We start from the raw sequence: 26,549 nt of genomic DNA, 5'->3' as shown, positions 1-26,549 counted from the left end.
CTCACTCCCTCTGTACATTTCAACACAGAGCTCTGGGCTGTGATTGGACACAGCTGATCAGCTGGTCCGAGGTGTGAATGACTGGCCGGGATGCTGTGTACAATCACAGCGGGAGCCGGGTGGGGTGAACATGCACACGCCCTAAACCTGGCTGTAGGCAGAGAAGTACCAGAACATCGCTTTGCCTACAGTGCCCCCCCGTCCTCAGTACAATGTGGCCGGGCGGTCAGTAAGTAGATAATATTTGCACCAGAACAGATAGGATTTTCAAAAAGATGGAGGTTTAATGCCGACATATCATTGAACCGTAAAACATTTTTTTACATGGAGATCAGTGTGTGTCTTAATCTTGGCTCTGTTAGTTGGCATGAAGGTGGGCAAATAAGGACAAGGAGATTGTGATTAGATACACGAATTGTATTCTTCTTCCAACATGAGCTTCCATCATCACCCAAAATGTAAATTGGTAAATAATAAAAAAATGTTTTTACAAGGAGAGCACTTTAAAGCAGTTGTATACCTATTTTTTAAACTTTTACCGACAGGTAAGCCTATAAAAAGGCTTACCTGTAGGTTAAAAAAAAATCTCCTAAACCTGTACGGTTTAGGAGATATTCCCCTCGCAATGAGCCGCTGACTGCAGCGGCGCATGCGCACAGGGGATTCTCGGCTGAAAGCCCGGCAGCCGCCGGACTTTGCCGGAAAGAAAGTCTCCCGCGCGCATGCGCGGGAGTGACGACATCGCGGCTCCGGCCACTCACAGCGCTGGAACTGCGATACCCGGAAGACATGCCGAGGGGAGATGTCAGCTCCCTCAGCGTGGACCAGGTGAGATGCCAGTGCCTCGTTCTAAGGTAAGTATCTCATAATGAGCTAGTATGCGGTGCATACTAGCTCATTATGCCTTTTCCCTTACAGGGGTAGGGAAAAAAAAAAAGTCAGCGGGTTTACTACCGCTTTAACAGAAAGTACAAAACCCCCCCAAAAATATCTTGTATTTCTGCAAATCCCATTAATTATTAGTAACAACAGAATGGCTCATGTATGTGATGCAGACTGCAGTCACTGGAGCTCCACTCTACACAGAAATCATGTACAGGAATCATGTGTCCTCCATTTCCTTTAGTGGAGCCCCAGCTGCAGAGATTTACAATAAAGTTCAATTAAAAAAAAAAAAAAATGGAGTGGAGGCCACGTGCTTCCTGTCATCGGTGGAGCTCCACTCTGAAGCCAAACCCCTCTCCCAAGTAACTACTTCCGGGTGTGTGGGAGAAGTAGAGCAGAGTGGATAATGAAGAGCTCGGAGTGGGTGGTGCTGCTGCTGCTCCTGTGTGTAGTGGGGCTGTCACAGGGTGAGACGGAGGATGATAGGTGCACTGCACAAGTCATAGTGTCTGGAGAGACAAATATTATTGTGTAGAGATAACGGGCAGCGCACTGTGCTTTACACAACGTTCTTTTCCCAGGAGCTGTATGCTTGGTTATACTATGGTGGGAAGGGGAGGACAAAGACTGACCCACAGAAATGGGGTCATGTTATATGCCAGCTTAGTAAGTGTTCCTGTGATACAGTAAGAAAAGGTAGGTAGTTAGCTAGTCACCTGGTGGTTCCAGAGCCCTTGGCATGTGCCACAATGTTGGTGCAAATCTTTGTCATCATGTTACAACCGTTATATGGTGATTTCACCTTTACCAAAAAACTACCTATGCCAATAAGGAGCGTAGATACAAATCAAAGCAAACGTGATTGTAAATGATCGTATTTTATTAAAAAAAAAAAAAAGTAACAAACATATCATACTTACCTCCACTGTGCAGCTCACTTTGCACAGAGTGGCCCCGAACCTCGACTTCTGGGGTCCCCCGGTGGCTCTCTCGGCTCCTCCCCGCATCAGACAACCCTCTAGGAGAAGCACTCTCCCACGGGGGTTACCTTGCGGGTGTGCTCCAGAGTCCAGCATTTGCACCCATAGACAGGAATGCAGGACTCGGCCCCGGCGTCATTGGATTTGATTGACAGCAGCGGGAGCCAATGGCTGCACTGCTATCAATCTATTCAATCAAGAGTCGGGACCCAGTGGAGAGAGGGAGAGCGCATCCCCGCCGAGGAGATGAAGGGGCTCAGGTAAGTAAAATGGGGGGCCGGTGACTGCCAGGTGTTTTTTTTTACCTTAATGCATAGGATGCATTAAGGTGAAAAAACAAGAGGGTTTACAACCCCTTTAAATAACGTCCTTGCTACAGGACCCATTTACGTACCTTCCGAAGTCTGACTGAATAACTCCCATTTATGGCATCACTCCATCCTGCTTTGTTACTAGACCGCTCCCGACCAATTCAGACCCCCTCATATGCGTTCTCTCCCCTGTCACAGTACCTCTAGGCTCAGTGATGCTGCAGCAGAGGTGATTGTGGACCACACATATCTCGCTCCTGTGATGGTAGAGATAAGGAGTAACTACTGGGAGTCTCTTAGCAACATCCTAGCAACAAGGCAGGACGGGATGATGCCATCTCTGCGAGTTTTTCGGACAGGCTTTAGGGGGAACTTAACCACTTGCTGACCAGGCTTTTTTTGGCACTTTTTGTTTACAAGTTTAAATAAGTATTTTTTGTTAGAAAATTACTTATAACCCCCAAACATACTTTTTTTTTTTTTTTCTTTTTTGGAGAGACCCTAGGGAATAAAATGGCGATTGTTGCGTTTAATACTGTGTGACATAAAAAATTGCAATTTTTTTGGAAAAAATACACGTTAATGAATTAAAACCCCACAATAGCTACCCTACACTTTAAATTTGCACACGCTCCTGGAATGGTGACAAATTACAGTTAAATCTCCATGGGTGACGCTTTAACCACTTGCCGAACGTTGTACGCCAATATACGTCGGCACAATGGCAGCTGTGGGCAAATCGGTGTACCTGTACGTCCCCTTTAATTGGTGGGGCTAGCGGGCTTGTGCGCCCGCCGCGTACAGCGTGACCGTGCCTGCGGTACCCGCAGACTCGATGTCTGCCGGTGTCCCAGCAATCATGTCACAGAGCCGCAGAATGGGGAGATGCCTATGTAAACAAGGCATTTCCCCATTCTGCCTAGCAACATGACAGAGATCACTGCTCCCTGTGATCGGGAGCAGTGATCGCTGTCATATCAGTGGTAGCCCACCCCCCCAGTTAGAATCACTCCCTAGGACACACTTAACCCCTTGATTGCACCCCTAGTGTTTAACCCCTTCCCTGCCAGTGTCATTTACACAGTAATCAGTGCATTTTTATAGCACTGATCGCTGTATAAATGACAATGGTCCCAAAATAGTGCCCGATGTATCTGCCATAATGTCGCAGTCACGGTAAAAATCGCAAAAAAAAAAATAATAAAAATGCCATAAAACTATCCCCTATTTTATAGACGCTATACATTTTCAATCATTCAATATACGCTTATTGCGATTTTTTTTTTTTTTTTTTTTTTTACCAAAAATATGTAGAATACATATCGGCTTAAACTGAGGAAAGAAAACTGTTTTTTTTATATATTTTTGGGGGATATTTATTATAGCAAAAAGTAAAAAATATTGCTTTTTTTTAAAATTGTCGCTCTTTTTTTTGTTTATAGTGCAAATAATAAAAACCGCAGAGGTGTTTAAATACCACCAAAAGAAAGCTCTATTTGTGGGAAAAAAACAGGACATCAATTTTGTTTGGGTACAGCGTCGCACAGCCACGCAGTTGTCAGTTAAAGTGACACAGTGCCATATCGCAAAAAGTGCTCTGGTCAGGAAAGGGGTAAAATCTTCCGGGGCTGAAGCGGTTAAACACCTTTACAGGTTACATGCTTAGAGTTACAGAGGAGGTCTAGCACTGTAATTATTGCTCTAATGTTTGCAGCGATACCTCATGTGTGGTTTTAACACCGTTTACATATGCGTGTGTGTCTTACATATGTGTTCGCTTCTGCGTATAAGCGTTCGTATTACAAGGAATGTAAACATCCCTTGTAATAGAAAAGTACAAATATATATATTTAAAAAAAAAATAACAAACATGTTATACCTACCTGCTCTGTGTAATGGTTTTGCACAGAGCAGCCCCAATCCTCCTCTTTTTGGGTCCCCTGTCAAGGAGAGCTGCTGCTTTCATGCACATTGCTGGATTGAGATGGGGTTCAGGTAAGTTTAGGAGTGGGTGCTACACCCAGGAATTTTACCTTAATGCAGAGAATGCATTTACTGCCTACCGACCAGCCGGCGCAGTTTCACAGAATGATACGGCTGGGCGAAACAACGTTACCTTACGTCGCTTCGTCTTTTGGCCACTAGAGGCAAGCAGCGTGTGCCCGGCGGGCACGATGACCGGGCACCCGCGATGGCTCGTGACAGAGCGAGAACTGGGATCTGTGCATGTAAACACACAAATCCCGGTTCTTTCAGGGGAGTAGAGACAGATTGTGTGGTCCTACTAAGTATGAATACCGATCTCTCTCTCTCTCTCGCTCTCCTCCTAGACAGTCCCCCTTCCCCCCCCAGTTGGAACACACCTAGGGAACACAGTTAACCCCTTCGATCGCCCCCTAGTGTTAACCCCCTCCCTGACAGTGACATTTATACAGTAATCGGTGCATTTTTTTTTAGCACTGATCGCTGTATAATTGTCAATGGTCCCAAAAATGTGTCAAAAGTGTCCAATTTATACCGCCGCAATATAAAAATATAGTAATCGCAGATCGCTACCATTACTAGTAAAAAAATAAATAAATAAAAATGCCATAAATCTATCCCCTATTTGTAGATGCTATAACTTTTGCGCAAACCAATCAATATACGCTTATTGTGATTTTTATTACCAAAAATATGTAGAAGAATACATATCGGCCTAAACTGAGGAAAAAAATTAGCTTTTTTTTAAAAAAAATTGGGGATATATATTATAGCAAAAAGTACAAAATATTGTGTGGTTTTTTTTCAGTTTGCGCACTTTTTTTGTTTATAGCGCAAAAAATAACCGCAGAGATATTCAAATATCACCAAAAGAAAGCTCTATTTGTGTGAAAAAAGGATGTCAAATTTGTTTGGGTACAACGTCGCACGACTGCGCAATTGTCAGTTAAAGCGACGCAGTGCTGAATAGCAAAAAATGGCCTGGTCGTTGAGCAGCCAAATCTTCCGGGGCTGAAGTGGTTAAGGTAAAAAACAGTCTGCCTTTAGAGCTACTTTAATAGGAGGAGAAAGCAGAGGGAGAAGCTGATCACTTTGAAACTTCTGCTTCACCATCCAGTCATAGGTAGCTGGGACATGACAGCCTGGGCTCAGAGGAGGTGGGTTGAATGATACTGGCTGTCATTCAATCCAGAAGACTGAGGATATCTAGTGGTGGTAGAAAAGAAGTACTGTGAGCCATAGCTCCAGTCTAAAGGTGAATATTGCAGCAAAAATTGCTTGTCATTTGATTTTTAATGGCTACTCTTTATTTTTTATTTTTTTACTCAAGTTCCACCTTCATCTCTTAATATCCATAGGTAGAATTACCATATTGATTTGATTGCTGACAAACTCAAAGGAACCTGTACATGATTGGTACTAATATCCCAAGGCTCTTAATGTTTTAATCTGTCAATGCGTCGTTGAACTTTGAAAAGTTGTTGTTTTTTGGGGCTGTTTATATGATTTGCCATTGCAGGACAGGAACAACATGATTCAATGGTTAAACTTGATGGGGGAAAGTTCAAGATGGGAACAAATGCTCCTGATAGTAAAGATGGAGAGGGCCCGGCTAAGCAAGTCACAGTGAATCCATTTGCTATTGACAAATATCCAGTCACCAACAAGAATTTCAGGTTAGTTTATCATTTTTTTTTATTTCAGGTTCTCTTATATTTAAAGAGAGATACCCTAGCAAGTAACAGGTTTTAAGGTGTTCCCTGTGTTGAAGGCTTGTCAAAAACGCCATGTGGATTATGGATTATTTATGCAACACAGTAGGCTTATAAAGTAGGTATACACTGAATTTAGTGATTAAAATTATTCCTGCACACTCGTGTAGCAGTCTGACTCTTTGGATGATTTCTGATAGACCATGTTAAAGCAAAAGGCCTCTTTCACACGAGGGATCCGTATGTCCGTTTTTCATCCTTCCGTTTTCGGATGAAAAACGGACATACATTCATCCCTATGGAGCGTCGGATGTCAGCGGTGACATGTCCGCTGACATCCGACCCCGCTCCGATCCGAAAAGTGTAACGGAGGAAAACCCTACTTTTCCATCCGTGATTGGATCGGGTGACGACGGACACTACGGTCCGTCATCATCCGATCCCCCCATAGGGGAGAGCGGCGCTCTGACAGGTCCGTAGCTGCACAGCGTGCAGCGATGGACCTGTCATCTTCCTGCTCAGCGGGGATCGACGGAGCGATCCCCGCTGAGCAAGCGGGTGTTCACGGGGCGGATCATCACTGATCCGCCCCGTGAGAAAGAGCCCTAAGTTCACTTTTGGAACGTGTTCCACCCGTTTTTTTGTAACATGTTCCAGAATCTGCAGCCTCTCCCCCTGTTCTTCCCTTGTGACAACAGGTGGGGATTTTCTTCTCGCATCTGCTTACACTATTTAAAAACAGCGCTGCCATGCAGGGCTCCACCCACACGACTGTCATTTATTTACAGTACCCTGTGAAATAATGCCTACAAGCACTGTCAGCCATTGTGGCTGATGGCTTGCCGTTTTCAATGAGCATCAATGAGCACAGGGCATTGGTGAGCATCCTCGTAGTCCATTGGTCTTCCTGCTCTCAGGTCCCTGCCTGCCTGTACAAGGTATGAGCAGACAGCTATCCTGAGAGTCTGCAGGAGCTGGACATTGCACCATGCTTATGTATAGATCAAGATTTATGATAACATTTTTTTTTTATCCCTTTGTTTGATCTTCTGCCAGGTACATATAGTACAACTCTTGACAGCCAGTCATTTTTCTGAACAGAGTCCAGTTTTATGCTAACAAATTAATCTTTTTCTTACATAAGCAAATTACATTGTTTACATGATGGGGCATATTTTAAAGTGGATGTAAACCTGAATTTTTTTTTATTATGTCATAATGTAGAGTATAAGATTTGCTATCATTTGAGCCCAGTGTTGCCACACAGAGTTAATCCATCTCTGAGCAATCCTTTTTTATTGTTCAGTGAGATAAAACTTGACAAACAGAAAAACTTTGTCAAATCCTCCCCCTTGCTGTGAGTGACAGGTGATTTACATCTCGTGCACTAGCCTAAGAGACATGCATTATTTTTTAATTCCCACCCCACTCCTTTCTTCAGCAGCTCTGCAAGGATTGATCGTTTCACACCTCAGCATGATTGACATGCTGAAGTCATGTGGTTACTTTCCTGTCTTTTCACTGGATGTTAGAGATCATAGCAGAAGTTCAGTGTTAGAAATACACAGAGAAAATGCATATTGACAAGGAGTGTAGAGGTGGGCGGGGAGTCTACTGATATCACGACTCCACCCACCGAGCTCCAGACAACAGACCCACCCACAGAATATGCAGTTTTTCGGGTCTAATAACAGACAGAGGGGAGACATTTGACAGGTAAAGATACATGCAGGAGGCATGTATATCCTTATAGATAACCCCTATGGCAGTAGTTTAGAAAGGATGACATTGGGTTTACAGCCACTTTAATTTACAAACCATCCTGGCTAATATATGAAGTGCCATTCCTCTGTTCTGTGTGCAGAAATGACAATCATACTCTTTCTCTATATGGGTATATTTGACAGTTTTACATCAGCCTCAACACTGCAGCAAAATTGCAGCCAACACTTGCATTCTATTGCGAGGTTTAATCTAAAAATGTAAACGTAAAAGTCCTATCTAGCCCAATTTACATGTGCGATTAGGGCTTGCCAATGGATTCCTCCAAATGGAATCACAGGTGTGCGCAAACAGTTGCAGCCTTTCAGTCTATACAAGTGAATGACAAGCTAAAGGAAAACACATCTGTCCATCTATAATTGCACTTGGAGCGATTACCTGCAGGTAGGGAAAAATTATTGTTCACGGATATAAACTGTCTGTGTCCAGGGGTGATCATCTGTCGCTAACAGCAGGTGATCGCTCCAACTGCAGCTATGTGTGGATAGATGTGGCTGCTGTCAGCCTGTCATTCATTTCTACAAGTTGAATGACAGTAGTTGTGTAATTCCAGCCACAAGCATCTGCTGATTCTTGCCACATTGCATGTGTGAATGGGGCCCAAGAGCAGATACCACAAATTTCTTTGTTACTCAGAAAACCCTGCTTCGTGCACACTTCTTCAAATTGTTTGTTATTAAACTTTCCCTGACTTTGGAGCTAAGCTTCAACCAACTACCATCCCCCAATCTTTTGAAAATGTCCTTGTCGGTGACTGTCCTTGTTTCTTCGGTATATCCAAGTAATAACTGTTACAGGTTCCATTGGGAGGATGAAGAAAGTTGGATTCATTCTTTAAATATTTATTGTTACCATATAAGTTTATAGTACTATTATGTGTTTTTACTTAAAGTGATATTAAAGTATTTTTTGTTTGAAAATAACAGTTATACTTACCTGACCCGTGTAGTGGTTTTGCACAGAGCAGCCCCAATCCTCCTCTTCTCGGGTCCCTTGCCGGCGCTCCTGGCCCTTCCCCCTTCCCTCCTGCCGATTGCCCCCACAGCAAGCAGCTTGCTATGGGGGAAGGTGAGCCGCTACTCTGTGTCCATTCAGCCACAGAGCTGGGGCTTGGCCCTGCCCCCTCTCTCTCCTCATTGGTTTACTGACTTTGATTTACAGCAGCGGGAGCCAATGGTGCTTGCTGCTGTGTCTTGGCCAATCAGGAGGGAGAGTCCTGGACAGCCGAGGCTCTGGTACAACATCGCTGGATTGCGATGGGACTCAAGTGAGTATTGGGGGGCTGCTGCACAAAGTTTTTTTTTTATCTTAATGCATAGAATGCATTAAGATAAGAAAAAACTTCTGCCGTTAAAACCACTTTGATTCTTTTTTTTTTCCAGGGAGTATGTACGAGCAACAAAATATAAGTCAGAAGCAGAATCATTTGGATGGAGTTTTGTCTTTGAAGATTTTGTGACAGAGGAACTAAAGAAAAAAGTTACTCAGAAGTTGCAGGTATTTTTTGCATGTTTTGGACCCATTAGTATATTTAAAATGTTTGAAAACAAGAATAAAGTCTAATAGCACTCTCATGAACCCTTTATTATAAATAACCAATCCACCACTATTAAAAACAACCAATCTGTTAGTAAAATATTAGTCAGCTCAAGGCACGTCCACATACAACCGCACACAATTGACAATATTAATATTAATCCTCTAATAGGCCAAAACTATTACAAAGTTAAACCAAGAATAATCCTCCTCTGCAAAATTACAAGATGAATAATACCATTACCTCTGACCTCAATCGGTCACCATAGCAATTATTTTAAACATCATTGTTGTCACAATTAAAATTCCAGCAAATACATCAAGCAGATATAAATGCTGAGATTGGACTATGTGATACCTAATGTTGAACATAGATTTTGTTGATACTTGCTGAAAGCCCATCCTAGATATTCCAAAATACTTTGAATACTGAAGTTGGAAGACTAAATCAGTAGGAGTGGTTTCTAAGGCCTGATTCACATCTATGTATTTTCAGTGCTTTTTGCAGATTTGCACTACAGTCCATTTAACATGGTTTCCTATGGAACACATTCTGTAGTGCAAATCTGTAAAATGCACTAAAAATGCATAGGTGTGAATCAGGCCTGAATGCTAAGGTTGTCCAATAAAACTTAGAGGAGTAGGAGATCTAGGAGATGCTCTCCATAAACTAGGAAGGTTGGCTTTCCAAAGCTAGCAAATTCATGTAAATTTAAAGGGGGGGGGGGTTACAAAAGCAGGTTTGACAAAACAACCATTTCCTGCCATGACAGCTTATGGCTCATAGAACCCATAGGCATAATATGTTCACCTGTGTCAAGCTGAAAATGGCTGGATAGGATGACGTTATCTAAAGTCTATGGGTAGCTAAGTTAATAGTTTAATCTTCTGACTGGCAGTAATGTATCCAATACATCATGGCTATTCTAGGTAGTTCATGACTTGTTTTGGCCCTTACTATAACACTTAGTTAATGGCTATTTGTTAAAGTGATTCCCTAGAACTACAGAAGGAAAGGTAACACCCCTGTTCCTGATTCCCTCTTCCTTGTACTCTACACTGGCCACCATGCTATTGACTGTCTAAAACCCTGATGTTGTCATGCCTGCTAGACCAATCAGAGAGGCCTTCCCATGATTTCTATGTTTGAAAGCATGATTGCACCTAGAAGCACAGTTCTCAATTCAGGATTGAGGACATAAGGTACAAGAGATGCAAAGGTTACAAAAATGGCCTAGTGTATTGCAAGCATTAGTCTCGTCCAGTCTTTCTATGTTGGCTCCTGAATGTACTGCTGTAAACCTAAATTTTAAATGAAACTGTTAATTTTGTAAGCTCTTGCTATCTATTGAATAGTTTAAAATGCTCCCGCTTTTTAGTTCTAAAAGATTTGCTTATTTATCATTATCCATCATGTAGTATAACTAATTCTATGGTGACTGGTCTGTTTCTTTTAGTTGCTCTCCCTAAAGAGGGTTTTTAACTATTAGTTACATAGTAGGTAATGTTGAAAAAAGACACAAGTCCAACCTATGTATGTGATTATATGTCAGCATTACAGTATTATGTCAGTATCCCTGCATATTGTGGTTGTTCAGGTGCTTATCTAATAGTTTTTTTAAAACTACCGATGCCCCCCGCTGAGACCACCTCCTGTGGAATGGAATCCCACATCCTTGCCGCTTTTTCAGTAAAGAACCCTGTACATAGTTTAAGATTAAACCTCTCTTCTTCTAATTTTAATGAGTGGCCACGTGTCTTATTAAACTCTCTTCCGCAAAAAAGTTTTATCCCTATTGTGGGGTCACCAGTACGGTATTTGTAAACTGAAATCATATCCCCTCTCGAGCGTCTCTTCTCCAGAGAGAATAAGTTCAGTGCTCGCAACCTTTCTTGATAACTAATATCCTCCAGACCCTTTATTAGCTTTGTTGCCCTTCTTTGTACTCGCTCCATTTCCCGTACATCCTTCCTGAGGACTGGTGCCCAGAACTGGAAAGCATACTCTAGGTGCAGCCGGGCCAGAGTCTTGTAGAGCGGGAGAATTATCGTTTTATCTCTGGAGTTGATCCCCTTTTTAATGTATGCTAATATTCTGTTTGCTTTATTAGCAGCAGCTTGGCATTGCATGCCATTGCTGAACCTATCATCTACTATGACCCCCAGGTCCTTTTCCATCCTAGATTTCCATCCCATCCTAGATTATATGAGGGATAAAAACAATACTGGAACTGGCATGGTGTCCTGGAGTGCTCAGTACTTGCTGAACCTTGCTCATACCTTACATATGGAGAGAAAACACATCTCGTGTCTTTGGAACCCAATGCCTGGCACATGCCTTTTACTGTCTTTGCATATATAAGTTAAACCTTGAAAAAAAAAACATTGAAATCATTAAAAGAAATACTGAAGAACCGTTGTAAAGGCTGAAGAATTATGTGTTTGTTTTGCCTTCTTACTGTCAGTCAGGTGTGGTTAAAGGCTAAGTTCAGCTTTCTACCTGTACCTTTGTATGGGCTTTCTGTTTAAGGCTAGGTTCACACTGCTGCAGTGCGAATTTACCGCGATTTTACCGCGAATTTACTGCGATTTTACCGCGAATTTCAGGAGTTGGATATAGCTGCGATTGATAGTCTAGCCAATGGAATCATAATGTAAAAAAAAAAAGGGTCTTAACTTCCTGTGTACTTCCTGGTTTTTGTGGAGAGTAGTGTGGTGGAATTCGCACATATGTGAACCAATCAATGCGATTCAAGAACGATTTACATTGATGTCTATGGAGACTAAATTCGCAACGCAACGCAGTAAACTCGCACAGGACCTTTTTTTCACGCAGGTTATATTCGCAACGCGTCGATGTGAACGGCACTAATGTTAATCTATGTAATTTAAATGACTTGCGAATTTGAGCGATCGCAACGGCTCAAATTCGCAATAGAATTCGCAGCAGTGTGAACCTAGCCTTAAAGCTGTAGAAAGTGTCAATGAACTACAGGAGTGCTCGTCAGTGCCCGCACAGTTCATTGAGAACTACAAGCTGTCTGCTGTGGTGGAAAATAGGACATGTAGTTTATTCATTCACAGATTTCTGTGAAAATATGACACAGCTGTGTAGAGCCCCACACAACTACGCTGGTTTTAAATTGTGACAGCAGGTGCAGGGAGAAGATCCTCCGTCTGCTGTCAGGGGAAGGGAAAGGGATTGGGAGGCTCAGGGACTGGTATATAGTAACATGTGAAACATGTTACTAAAGGTGAACTTGGCCTTTTAAGCTCACAAAAATTCAAATCGTAGGTTTCCAACTTATTTGATTACTGACCTTTTTGTTTTATTGTTTTGTTTTGTTTTTTTTTTTTTTTTTTTTAACATAGTCTGCACCATGGTGGCTTCCTATAGAAAGGGCATTTTGGCGTCAGGTAGGAGTTTCTTCCAATTTTGTTGTTCTCCAGGTTTTTTCTTTAATACTTAAATTCTTTATGATACCATTTCCTGTATTTCTTTATAATGTTTACTCAGTTCCTATTCGCTGCCCTTTCATTCATAATAAGATATGTTTTCAAGATAAAAAAATAAAAAAAAGATAATGGTTTCTGAAAATGTGTTTGGGTCGTCTGTTAACACACATACAAGTAAAAATGTTATGTTGTGTACTTCACCTGTGATGTCTATTATCACCTATGATATGATATACAGTATATTGCTATACTATACACACTGGGGCATGTTTATAGAAAGTGGTTTGTGAGTTCTTGTTTTCTTAAGAGTATTTTATTGTTTGATTGGTGTGGGCAGTCTTAATAATGTTCATTAATTGATATAGCTGCTTCAATATATAGCTGTTTATATGCACCCTGTTGTAGGCGATATTCTAATCTAACTGTGTGACATATACTGTGTGTGGATATAAAAAGTCTACACACCCCTGTTAAAATAGAAGGTTTCTGTGATGTGTAAAAAAAAAAAAAAAATGACAAAGATAAATCATTTTGTAACTTTTTCCACCTTTGTAATGTGACCTATAAACTGTACAACTCAGTTGAACAACAAACTGAAATCTTTTAGGTGGCAGGAAGTAAAAATAAACTAAAAAATGGTTGCATAAGTGTGCACCCCCCTAAACTAATACTTTGTCGAAGCACCTTTTGATTTTATTACAGCACTCAGTCTTTTTGGGTATGAGTCTATCAGCATGGCACATCTTGACTTGGCAATATTTGTCCATTCTACTTTGCCAAAACACTCCAAATCTGTCTGATTACGAGGACATCTCCTGTGCACAGCCCTCTTCAGAATACCCAACAGATTTTGAATCGGATTCAGGTCTGGGCTCTGGCTGGGCCATTCCAAAACTTTAATCTTCTTCTGGGGAAGTCATTCCTTTGTTGATTTGGATGTATACTTTGGGTCATTGTCATGCTGAAATATGAAGTTGTTCAGCTTTCTAGCAGAAGCCTCAGGGTTTTGTGCCAATATTGACTGGTATTTGGAACTGTTCATAATTCCCTCTACCTTGACTAAGGCCCCTGTTCCAGCTGAAGAAAAACAGCCCCAAAGCATGATGCTGCCACCACCATGCTTCACTATGGGTATGGTGTTCTTTTGTTGATGTGCAGTGTTGCTTTTGCGCCAAACCAAGCTTTTGGAACTATGGCCAAAAAGTTCAGCCTTGGTTTCATCAGACCAGAACACATTTTCCCACATGCTATTGGGAGACTTCAGAGGTGTTTTTACAAAATTTAGCCAGGCTTGGATGTTTTCCTTCGTAAAAAAAAAAAAAAAAGGCTTCCATCTTGCCACTCTACCCCATAGCCCAGACATATGAAGAATACGGGAGAATGTTGTCACATGTACCACACAGCCAGTACTTGCCAGATATTCCTGCAGCTCCTTTAATGTTGCTGTAGGCCTCTTGGCAGCCTCCCTGACCAGTTTTCTTCTCGTCTTTTCATCAGTTTTGGAGAGACATCCAGTTCTTGGTAATGTCACTGTTGTGCCATATTTTCTCCACTTGATGATGACTGTCTTCACTGTGTTCCATGGTATATCTAATGCCTTTGAAATTCTTTTGTGCCCTTCTCCTGATTGATACTTTTTAACAATGAGATCCCTCTGATGCATTGGAAGCTCTCTGCAGACCATGGCTTTTGCCGTAGGATGTGATTAAGAAAATGTCAGGAAAGACCTATTAGAACAGCTAAACTTTGGGGTTAATCAGAAGAACATTAAATGATGACAGGTGTGTACTGACTCCTATTTAACACAAGTTTGAATGTGATTGCTGAACACAGCTACTTCCCCAGTTATAAGAGGGTTTGCACACTTATGCAACCACATTATTTTCATTTTTTTTATTTTTACCCCCCCCCCCCAAAAAAAAATATTTCACTTTGCTTTTCAATTGAGTTGTACAGTTTATAGATCACGTTAAAGGTGGAAAAAGTTCTGAAATGATTTATCTTTGTCTCGTTTTTTTACATCACAGAAACCTGACATTTTAACTGGCGTCTGTAGACTTTTTATATCCACTGTATATTCTCATGTTCTTTTCCAGCCAGCAGGGCCAGGCTCGGGGATCAAGGAGAAGCTGGAATACCCAGTACTGCAGGTCAGCTGGAATGATGCACAGGCCTTCTGTAAGTGGAGGGGGCAAAGACTGCCTACAGAAGAAGAGTGGGAGTTTGCTGCACGAGGGGGACTTAAAGGTATGTAATCATTGTATTATGTTTTTATACATGTTATGCATATTTTTTTAAATACATGAGCTAAATGTCTAACATTCCTTAATAATTGTTTTGGGAAAGTTTATCGCTGTTAAAAACTGAAAAATATGACAATGTGTTATACTGACAGGCAACACCTACCCATGGGGGAATCTTTTTCAGGCAAATCGAAGCAATCTTTGGCAGGTAATATTGAACGTTAACAGTAACCTTGTTTATTTTCATAATTTTGCTCTCTTCACAAAATTGAATTTTGTTTTAGAAATTGTAAATGCAAAAAAAAAAAACCCTTTTTATTAGGGCAAGATGCTCCATCTCCTTTTAGACTGCAGTCAGTCGCACAGGGTAGTTGTCTTTTTCTGATCTGCCAGATATTTATATATTGGGCAAGGGAGGAGGATAGCAAGAAGGGCAGTGAAAAGGACATGTCTCATCTTTCTTTCTATTGCTATGTATTGAGTTGCTAAGGAGCAGGTGTTGGGAAGTAGAAAGCTGTGATAGAAAGGGGTTGTAGGTCAGAGGAAGGGCAGTAAGTGAGTCTAGGCTCAGGTGCTACTTCAACAAGAAACTACACTTTCTACATTGCATGAGCTGATAAATGTAAAGATAACATTTTTTCAGTCCCAACTGGTCTATCCTGGTCAGCTTGGAAACTTGTGCTGATTTATCAAAGGAAAACCTGGCAGGCTAAGTTTTTTCCACTCTAGTTCAAATTTTGCTCTCTGTGAGCTTGTAAGCTATCCTGCAACAATTTTTTTTTTGCTGGGACTGGGCAAAAATATTAATTCTGAAAGTCTATATTTTATGAATCCGATAAATGCTGACTATCGTCTGGTTATAATGTCTTGTTCTTGCCTTGAGCATGAATTAATAACAAGCTCTTCCAGATGTCAGAAATGCTCATTATCACAAACAGTTGAAAGCCTCTGTGCTTCAAAGTGTTGACTGTGAGTGCTCCAAATCCATCAGCTGGTTCTAATATTTGTATGAGAGGGCAGGCAATTTCTCACTGTCCATTACCATGAGTGGCTCAAGTTATAACATGACAGGTGTGATCATGATGATGGGAGCAATTGTATTCCTGTAGATGGAGCAGAAAATTGAGTCTGTAGTTGTCCTAGCAACTTATACTGCAGTCAGAAACAGTTTACTGAATATGTGTAAATGACATGACTTAAAAGTTAGGCTTCTAGCCTGTCTATTATAGGGCAAGTTTCCAAGCCGGGACTCAGCTGAGGATGGTTACCATGGGGTTTCTCCAGTAACAGCATTTCCTGCACAGAATGCTTATGGTAAGTATTCTTTTATATTTCTTTATTTTTTCAGTATTGTAGATTTTGGGTTAATAGACAAATACTTATTATTTATTTGTCAAATGTAAGGGCTGGTTTACACCAGAATGTGGTGCAGGAAAGGCGTGTTCTGTGCGCAGTTCCCGCATCGCCAGGTGAACACACTGCCCTTGTATTGTTAATGGCACCCCATACACAGATTGCAGTACCATGCAGTTGGATGCAGTGTGTTTTTTAAAAGTAGCGTAAGCACTACTTTTTCTATGATCGAGTGCGTTTTGCAGCCCATTTAAATGAATAGGGTGTCAAAAGCACTGCACAGGAATTCATATGTTCCCATGCAATCCCTATGTGAACCAGCCCATAGTTTTGTTTTCAGATGTTTTTACAGTAGACTCGTGCAAACATGTTATTGTTTGACAGCAATAGTTCACTGTATTTTTAAAGGAGTCCTCTTAGCATCATGTCAGCTAAAACATTAAGCAGAATATTAAACCTATTTATGATTGCCCAATCTTCTACCAACAAAGTTCAAAGTGGATATTATGGATAGAGATAAAAGTTCTTTGGGGCTACACAGTTGTTGACCGCAGCGGCTTTTAACATAGTTTGTTGCTACCATGAAACATTTAGCTGTTTTTATGATGTATATTTTACTTTGTCAGGTTTGTATGACCTGTTGGGAAATGCCTGGGAATGGACATCTACAGAATACAAAGTACCTAAAGGGTCTGCTACACAGCATGAACAGAAGATGTATGTATTACGTGGGGCTTCTTGGATCGATACCCAGGACGGTTCAGCCAATCATAAAGCACGTGTTACCACTAGGTAAGAATTGTATATTCCTCAATATAAAACAAAACCTCCCCAGTTAGTTCTACACCAAAAAATCAAAAAAGACTAATTCTGGTGTGATGCTAGACCATAAAAAAAGTCTGAAAAATAAGGGTAACCCTGTACTTCCGGAAACAAACTGCAAATCTTTACTTTTTTTTTATTGCAAAAATCACAGAACACTCACTAACCATCCATTGTTAAAAAGAATTAAAGATCTGTAATTAAAAACCACCCATGTGGACACCCTCAGCCAGCAAAAAAATGATACCTGACTGCAATAGTACTGCTCAAAATAACTGTACAATCCACAAATGCATGTGTCCTCCACAGAACACACTTTTCCACAAGACTGTATCCATTAGTTATGGTTTTGTCATTCGTTTTACCCAGACACACAGGGATACATTGTCCGTCTCTTCTTTGTTGATACAACTATGGGATTAGACACAGATATTGAGCATTTCTAGCATGAAAAGGACAGATTTATTATTTCCTTCATCTTTACACCACACCTCCTAATGCTTTGGCTATCAAGCTCATCAGTTTTCATCATCATGTCTTCGTGCTTAGGTTCATATGACATTGGACAGGTAATTGCATAATAGTGAAGTTGAAATCCTTAAGCAGGATCTCCCTTTCCATGCAGGGGCTCCTGACGATTCTCTGCACAGATATACTGTAACTTGCATGTTGTCTCCCATATGTAATATTCAACTTCAGGGTGGTTTTATGAAATGGAGCCACAGTTACTTGGCTTCTCTAGGCACTGCTCCAATATCACTAAAAATAATTTTACAAGCTCTTCCTTCTGAGCATAATATGATCACATTACTCACGCTTACTTACATAATGGAACATCAAACATCATGTACCCACTGTTGTCACAATCAGCCTATTTAAAACAGCTTTTTTGTGCTAATGCAATCATTCAGCAAACTCTTAAATCCAGACTCTGTATGATCATGCTCCTCACAGTTCATGCTTTTAATGAGAGCACATTGAGAACACATATACTGTTGACTTGGTTAAGCCAGGTCGATCACACTCAAGATCTCTTCTTAAATGACCAGCCACCCCATATCCCCTCTGGAGATTCCATAAAAGAAATCGAGAACATATGCAGTCCCCTATCTGCTGTATTCAAACTTCATATTTCTGTGCTTGGTATTGAACCACCCATGTGCATACAGACTGACGCATCATACTGCCATCTCCTATTGGCCTTGAAGAACCCAGCAGACATACTGTACATTGATGCATTACACCCGTAATCTTCATCAGACTTGTATTGTGGCACATAAATTAGTGTAACTTTCACTTAAATAGTTTGAAAACAAACAAACATTACATTAGTTGTGTTAGTGTTATTTCCTGGATTGATACTTTCTTATTTTCAATAGCTTATGTAACTATATGCAGTATAATGCCATATCATGGCTAATTTGTATATGTACACTGTGTTTATTTTTTTTTATATACATATACGAACATGAAAAAGTATTCATACCCCTTGATATTTTCCAAATGTTGTCATCTTACAACCAAAAACATAAATGTATTTTATTGGGATTTTATGTGATAGACCAACACAAAGTGGCACATAATTGAGGTGGAAGGAAAATGATAAATAGTTTTTAAACGTTTTTACAAATATCTGAAAAGTGTGGTGTGCATTTTGTATTCAGCCCCCCTGAGTCAATACTTTGTAGAACTACCTTTTGCTGCAAGTCTAGAGTGACATTTTTCCCCATTCTTCTTTGCAAAATAGCTCAAGCTCTGTCAGATTGGATGGAGAGCGTCTGTGAACAGCAATTTTCAAGTCTTGCTACAGATTCTCAATTGGATTTCGGTCTGTACGTTGAGTGGGCCATTTTAACAATGAATATGCTTTTGATCTAAACCATTCCATTGTAGCTCTGACTGTATGTTTAGGGTTATTGTCCTGCTGGAAGGTGAACCTCCGCCCCAGTCTCTGTGGACAGATTCTCCTACCTGAGGTGTGGATCTCTGCAGCTCCTCCAGAGTTACCATGGGCCTCTTGGCTGCTTCTCTGATGCTCTCCTTGCCCTGCCTGTCAGTTGAGGTGGACGGCTATGTTTTGGTAGAATTGCAGTTGTTCCATACTCTTTCCATTTCCGGAAAATGTATTGAACAGTGCTTCATGAGATGTTCAAAGCTTGGGATATTTTTTTTTCATTACCTAACCCTGCTTTAAATTTCTCCATAACTTTATCCCTGATTTGTCTGGTGTATTCCTTGGCCTTCATGATGCTGTTTGTTCACTAAGGTTCTCTAACAAACCTCTGAGGGCTTCACAGAACAGCTGTATTTATACTGAGATTAAGATGTCAAATTCTGCACCTCAAGTTAAAGATGCAGTGGCCGCTCCATGTGAATAGCCCAGTCCAGCTGTTATTTTACAGTTCTGGAAGGCAGACAGGAGGGCAGTAAAACAGAGTCTCTGCTGCCTGTTTGAAAGAGACCTATTATATCTAGTGCCAGTTGTTTGTTTTATATACATTTACGTACTTACACACCTTCCCAGGTTCAAAATGAATATCAAGCAGAATTAAGTTCGCCCCTCCACAACAGTCTCAGTTTTTCATGTGGCCCTGAATGAAAATTAATTGCCCACCCCTGATGTAGATTTACCCTATTTGTCCTGGTGAATTGTGAAATCTTCCAGTGAGGAGACTCGTTACGGTAACAGTTGTCTAAGAGGGGAATTCCATTCACTTTATAGAGATTTCCTCCTACTTCCAAAAACACAGACAGCAAAATTAGATTTTAAAGTGGTTGTAAAGTTTAATTTTTTTTCTTCTAAAATAACAAATGTGTTATACTTAACTGCTCTGTGCAATGTATTGCACAGAGCGGTCCTGAACTTCCTCTTCTGGGGGGTCCCTTGCCAGTGCTCTATGCTCCTCCTCTTCTCAGTGCACCACCATGGAAAGCTGCTTCCTATGTGGACGCGCCTGCACACTTGGTTCACACACACACTGCATTTCAACCCCACATCCGCTACCTTCTCATAGGATCTGATTGACAGCAGCAGGAGCCGATGGCTCCTGCTGCTCTCACAGAGTCCTGTGAGGAGAGGAAGAGAGAGCAGTGCTGCTGCAGACAGGCATAGCTCTGGATCGAGTTAGGACTCAGGTCATAGGGCGGTGAGGGGGTGACACAAATACTGGGACATTTTTCACCTTAATGCAAGGAATGCATTAAGGTAAAAATATCCTGCCTTTGGAACCACTTTAACCCTTCACTTTACACTTACGTAACCTAATGTACATGATCAGTTTTGAGTGTAGGTTACCAAGTGAATCAGTGAGATGCAGCCAACACAGTGGCATAGTGTCCAAGTAGTTTAATGTATGGACTGGGCACTGTGTAAAATGACTTGTAGTATGCTCCTATTCAGCAACTCCAAGTCAGTACTGCTTGCCTCTAAAGTATAACTAAAGGCAAAACATTTTTTCACTATTGGATAGAGTGGAGGGGAAATAAAACACCTGTAAGTTTGGGGGTGGGAAAATCCTCAGCACAGTGTGAACAGTCTGACAGCTGGCCACACTGACACTCCTGCTGCCTTTTATCATTATGCAGCACTGCCGCGATCCTCTCCTGCGCCTGTAAACAAGAAGAGGGTGGGTGATGTCATGTCTCCCCCCTTCCTGTTCCTGCACAGAGCGAGAGAGCGCTGGCTGGCTGCTATCCAATGACAGAGAGGGGGTGGGTCGCCAAGGGCAGGGGGCTGAACAGCATCAGCACGTATGTTTCTATAGTGTGAGGCAGCTGTGGAAGCATCCCTGGAAGCAGAACCGAGTATTTGAGGGGAGCATGTTATACACACACCAGTCTGTATATAATGTACAGTACGGTGTCAGTGTACAGACTGGTCTTTACCGAACGCCCTGTACTGCACCCTCTCTGTGTTGCTGCCTCCTTCCCCCACCAGCTGTCACCTCTTTCCCCAGTGATCACAGCCTTTTTCTTCTCAACTCTCCCACCTAAAATCCCTATTTCACCCCACCCTCAGCTACCCTGCCCAACTCTCAAACCACCCCCCTACCTACGCGATAGGTATCGGTAATTGGTATTGGTGAGTATTTGCAAAAAAGTATTAGTACTTGTGCTCGGTGTTAAAGTGGTATCGGTGCAACCGTACTAGGAAGCAGTGTTCTCATTCTCACCCATTTTACTTTGTGTAATGTAGCTGCTTTTCAGTGTGCTTTTCTCGGTAACGTTGTGGATTTTTCACCCGCAGGCAGCAGAGTGGAGCCTAAGGTGTCCTGTGGAGTTTTCTCTACTTAGAGGTCCTTCACTTAAAAGTGAAAGTACCTCTAATCTGCCTGCTTCTGACAAATACCCACTTCCATATTTTCACCTAGATGAGAACTATGGAACTTTGGCCTCTCTGCTAGTAGTAGACAGTATAAGTAAAACTACTGCTTTATAACTGGGGCCCTACAGGTGTGTAGATTATTCATGCAAAGCACTAACCATACATCACCAGTAGTATTTGATAACGCTGTTCATTTAGCTGTGATAATTAACTTTAACTTCTCCTTTTTTCTGTTCATTTTATTAGGATGGGCAACACACCAGATTCTGCCTCAGATAACCTGGGTTTCCGCTGTGTCAAAGATGTCACCACACCAGCAGAAAATGGAAAAGAGGACCTTTAAGGAATTATTGCGATTACTACTCGATTTCTCTGCTTGATGTCATAAGAATGAAGTCTCTTCCTAAGGAAGAAAAAAAAAATATATATATATTTTTTTATAATTTTGCTCACCTATGGGTGAAAATAGAGGAGGTCCAGAAGGAATAATGCTCTTCTATCTGCAATATGAAGATCCAAAGCCTCACTTCTTTTACCGGATCTTCCATTTTATTGATATATACAAATGTGGATCATGTTGTTTAATTATTTATACAGGGTATCTGGCATGGGTACATAATTTTGCCAGCTGTATGCTACACAGTTAAAGCTGAACCTCAGTTTTACCTTAAAGCGGAGTTCCAGTCCCCCAATTCCAATTTTTTTTTAAGACTAAAATTGACTTGCTCCACATAATATGCACTCTTTAGATAATGTTATGGTTGTAGTTTTTTATTTTTGTTTAAATTTAATAAAATTACCTGGATCTCAGAAGCTCGCAGGGTCCATCTCCACTGTGGGCATGTGAAGCCCTCCTGTATCTATTTCTGGGAATTGTTGCAGCTGGATACCCAGCATGCACCTCCTGATCTCGTGCCTGCGCAATAATGTCATCGTGCGGCACCTGCATCAATTTTTGCTGTAAATTACAGCTGTTATTCGGAACTGAGCGGCTCCACTTCTTAACTGCAGATTCTCCTCCTTGAAAATGGCACCAAACTCCTCCCATTCGCATAATTTCCTGATGGGAAATAGCACAAGATTTTGATATTAGGCGACTCCCAAGGACTTTTGGGATACGTGACGCCGCTATCCCTGGAACCCTTGCAAATCGCCTAGGCTAGGCCTGCTGGAAGTTCAGGATAAAGAAGAAAATACAAGGTATTTCTTTCCTTTTAGAAAAAACAAAAACAAATTTCCATTTAAAAAAGAATGAGATAAGGGGATAACATTCAGAGAGAGTGCATAAAATGGGTGGATCTCCGCTTTATGTCTTGTACAGTTGTACAGGCTCTTCTCCTGTACTGAAATTGCTTACACCGATTTCACTACAAACTGTGATTGCGTCATGGTGTGAATAAGAAGTATTGACACAGCAGTCTTTGTTCTGCATCCCCTCTGCAACATAGCCATTGCCTGGTGATCCAGCCAGTAAGTCTGTTTTTTTCAACTTCCTTTAATAGCCTGAGCTGTCCAGCAAAAGTAGGAGGGTTGAGAAAACCCATTTTCCGCTGATGGGTGCTTACAATGTCAGCTATTGTTTATTTATGTAAAAACTCACTCTCTTCCCCCACCCAAAAAAACCTGGTGTTCTAACTACTAAAAACAAATGTTAGCGGGAGTTGGGTTTTACATTGTAGTCACTAATGTAAAGTCCAGCTAAATCTACTAGTTCATCCAACACTATCCTCTCCCCTGATTGACAATTTTTGTGTCCAAAATTGGCTATGTTGTTCCTACATTGATACAAATGGATCAGTGAATGTAGCCACTCTAAGACAAGGAGGCGTGTTACTGGCCAATCACCAGGTGAAAATAAAGGTAAAAAGAAAACTAATCCAACCACCACATTCAATGATTGATAAACTACAGTTGCACTGTATTACATTTTTTAATTTTTCAGTTTAGTTCTACTGTGTGTGGGCTTTTGCCATAAAGTGATGGTGATGTAACTGCGGTATTCAGAGAATTAGCCCAGATATATACTGTACACTGCATGTCAGTATATTCTAAGAGAAAGATTACCAGGTGCATGGGGGAAAGTTTTTTTTCTTAGCAAAAGAGATTTTACATGTCTCTAATAACGCTTAGTATTTTTTTCACTGTGGGACATTAGTTCTGTTTCAATGTCTGTTGCTTTAAAGCTGTTGGCAGAGTTCAGCGTTGCTTAAAGCATGTTGAAAGAGCCTTAAAATCACTAACAACTTTCCTTAAAGTTAACCTGTGCTTTACCCATACAGGGCAAAGCAACAAGTTCATGTAAAATTATGTCACACTCTCTAGTTAGTAGCAAGTTTTTATTTTTTACTCACTTGCCTGTTTAATTGCTGGAAGCGGAGATCCTTGTATAAGATTAGAGTAAAAGAGCTTACATAGTTGAGAACAGTCTCCCCACCCCCTATCACCAGCCCTTTCACATGAGGAGAAGTGGCATGAGCCAAATGTGTCTTTTATACCTAGAAGTACCCGGTATTTTCTTTACTAGTGGTGGCAGAACAGAGTGGCCAGGCAAGGAAGCATTAAAGTGGTTGTAAAGCCTAAACATTTTTACCTTAATGCATTCCTTGCTTTAAAGTAAAAAATGTTAAGGTGTCATCATCTCCCCACCCCCCTTTTACTTACCTGAGCCTTCATTCGATCCAGCGCCGTGCATGTCTTCTCTCCCCTCACTTCCGAGTCTCGCTGGCTTTGCTGAGGCACCGGGAACCACTGGCTCCCAGTGCTGTCAATCAACGCCAGTGACGAGGGAGCTGGGGATGGGGCCGAGTCCCGATGTCTGTGTCATTGGATGCAGCAGCGGGACTCGGGTGCATGCACGCACGATCCCCCCCCCCACCCAAATGGGATATGGCTTCCCATGGGGGCACTGGACGGAGGGGAGGGGCCAGGAGCGCTGGCAGGGGACCCAAGAAACGGAAAGTTCATGAAATTGCACAGGTTCTCTGTGCAATTCCATTTTTTAAATGAATACATTTTTTAATTTACCTTTTTACAATCACTTTAAAACACCTGCTGCTTTGAGCTAAATATAGGATTGCCAGCTTATGTAGACCTACTCAGTTTATCAATATAGTTGATAATTGGATTGTGCAAGTAATTTGTAACTGTATAGTTATTTATAGGCAGCTATAACCACATAACAAGGTTCTCATCAGAGAGATTTGCAGCTGTTACAAGACATGGTGCTTAAAAAAACAACTGCAGGTACAGTATAACGTGCAAGTTCCTACAAGGCCTCAAGGTGCTTGCTGTTTATACTTGCAGATTTTTCTATTCAATGACAGCTCCTGCTTAATAAATATGCATTAGAAGTAATGATCAGATGAGTTTTTGTCATTCGTACTGATAAGGAAAACATCCTGAGACACAAAGGAAGCAAAGAACCAGTGCTAGGGCATCACTGACATATACAGCCCAGTTAAAGTTATCAAAAGTCTTGGTGCTGAGCTAAACCAAATTCAGTATCTATGGGAATCATAAACATCAGTTTTGCAAAATATGTTTTCAATGGCATGTATCAACCATTAAACTGGTTTCCTAAGTATTTTTGGACTGTAAACTATGTGGATTACTTCTAAAGGGCATGTCAGTCAGCAGACAAGGGTCACCTTTGATGTCCCAAAATAATGCTGTGCCTTTACTGTAGCTTCGTTTTTCTTTGTAAACCAGCTATATATAAGAAATCATGAACATGCTGCTGTCCTGGTAAAACTATACCTGCCAGTACTATTGACTTTTGTGGAACAAACTGGTCTCATCACACCCTTCCCACTGCTGAGTTTCTAGTCCAGGAATAAAGATCTATGGTTAAGTGAGCTCTACATTTTCTTTTATCTCTTACAGGTATATACAGTACCTGTTGTCCTATTGTAACACAGGAAAGAACAAATGGGTACTCCGTTAAAATCTGCATGCACATTATATGGATTACCATATTACAATTACTTAAAGTTATTATTCTAAATTGTGTTAGTAAATGTAATGCTATGCTTTAGTGATAAAGCTATGCATATTAACATTCATATTTATCTAATTTAAAAGATAGGTTTGATACTGAGCCTCCATGATTTAACCACTTGCCTACTGGGTACTCCCCCCCCCCCCCCCCCCTTCCTGGAGAGGCCAATTTTCAACACTGTCACACTTTGAGTGACAATTACTCAGTCATGCAACACTGTACCCAAACAACATTTTTATCATTTTTTGAGACAGCTAGAGCTTTCTTTTGGTGGTATTTAATCACTCCTGCAGTTTTTATTTATTTGCTATAAAAAAAAAATTATAAAGATTGTTTTTCTTATTTGCTAAATTTTTTAACAGAAACTAAGTCATTTTTCTCCTTTACTGATGTGTGCTGATGATGAGGCTGCACTGATTGGCACTGTTGGGGCTGCACTGATAATCGGTACACTGGTGATCAGTGCCCTGATTATCAGTGTAGATGTCTCCTGTCACACTCGCCAGACACCGGCTTTCCTCTCTTCACGTGACAGCACGTGAGGAAAGGAATGCCGAAACCGGCAAGTTTGTTTACATTATGATCAGCTGTGATTGGACACAGCTGATCACGTGGTAAAGGGCTGCTATGACTTACCCTTTACTCCATACTTTGATCAGCTGTGTCGAAGGCCACAGCGATCACAGAGTGTGTCGCAGTGGAGGCGTGGTTCTGGAAGGACATCCAAGGATGCCCTCCCACTCTGTAGCCATCCAAGGAATATAAAGGGGTGAAGGAGGAAGGGGCCAGGTGATGCACAATGTTCTCCACTCAGGAAAACAAGGTGGGCTCTCTCCAACTTGCTACAGCTTCTAATGCATAAACTGGGGGCAGCTCACAGTGTGCAGTGAAATCAGACTAATCAATTTCAGTAGAGGTGATGAGCCCGTACAACTGTGCAAGACTAAAAGTTAGGTTTAGAGTTCAGCTTTAAGAAAACAAAGAGATAAAAACCTAACATTGGTTCAAACTCAACTCTTCCCCCCACTCTGTTCAAAGCTGAGAAAAAAGTTTGAACTGGAGTTCAGAGTTCTAAATGATTAACTGTTTCCTGTCATACTTTTATTGTTCTTGTGTATATATACACACTTATATCAATAAATAGATTGTTTTAATACCTGGAGAA

General features: G+C 41.2%; 1 protein-coding gene across 2 annotated transcripts; it reads left to right on the top strand.

Annotated features, from left to right (window-relative positions):
• The first annotated feature begins 959 nt into the window (after positions 1 to 959).
• SUMF2 (sulfatase modifying factor 2) lies at positions 960 to 26,549 on the top strand. Of its 2 annotated transcripts, XM_073615069.1 has the most exons (9): positions 969 to 1,352; positions 5,679 to 5,835; positions 9,036 to 9,150; positions 12,562 to 12,606; positions 14,742 to 14,892; positions 15,041 to 15,096; positions 16,118 to 16,202; positions 16,868 to 17,033; positions 21,634 to 26,549. In XM_073615069.1, the coding sequence occupies exons 1-9, from the start codon at positions 1,292 to 1,294 to the stop codon at positions 21,728 to 21,730; spliced, it is 933 nt and encodes a 310-aa protein (XP_073471170.1). In that variant the 5' UTR covers positions 969 to 1,291; the 3' UTR covers positions 21,731 to 26,549. The 2 variants fall into 2 exon arrangements, with proteins under 2 accessions (XP_073471171.1, XP_073471170.1); XM_073615070.1 differs by lacking the exon at positions 12,562 to 12,606 and having other exon boundaries at positions 960 to 1,352.

Source organism: Aquarana catesbeiana, linkage group LG02, assembly GCF_042186555.1.
Source record: "Aquarana catesbeiana isolate 2022-GZ linkage group LG02, ASM4218655v1, whole genome shotgun sequence".
Taxonomy (NCBI): Eukaryota; Metazoa; Chordata; class Amphibia; order Anura; family Ranidae; genus Aquarana; species Aquarana catesbeiana.
This window is presented reverse-complemented; position numbering and strand designations above follow the sequence as displayed.

Coding starts and splice junctions, on each gene's coding strand:
- SUMF2 (XM_073615069.1), top strand. CDS start 1,292: ATGAAGAGCTCGGAGTGGGTGGTGCTGCTGCTGCTCCTGTGTGTAGTG. Junction 5,836..9,035: donor GTCACCAACAAGAATTTCAG/GTTAGTTTATCA, acceptor TTTTTTTTCCAG/GGAGTATGTACGAGCAACAA. Junction 17,034..21,633: donor AAAGCACGTGTTACCACTAG/GTAAGAATTGTA, acceptor TCATTTTATTAG/GATGGGCAACACACCAGATT.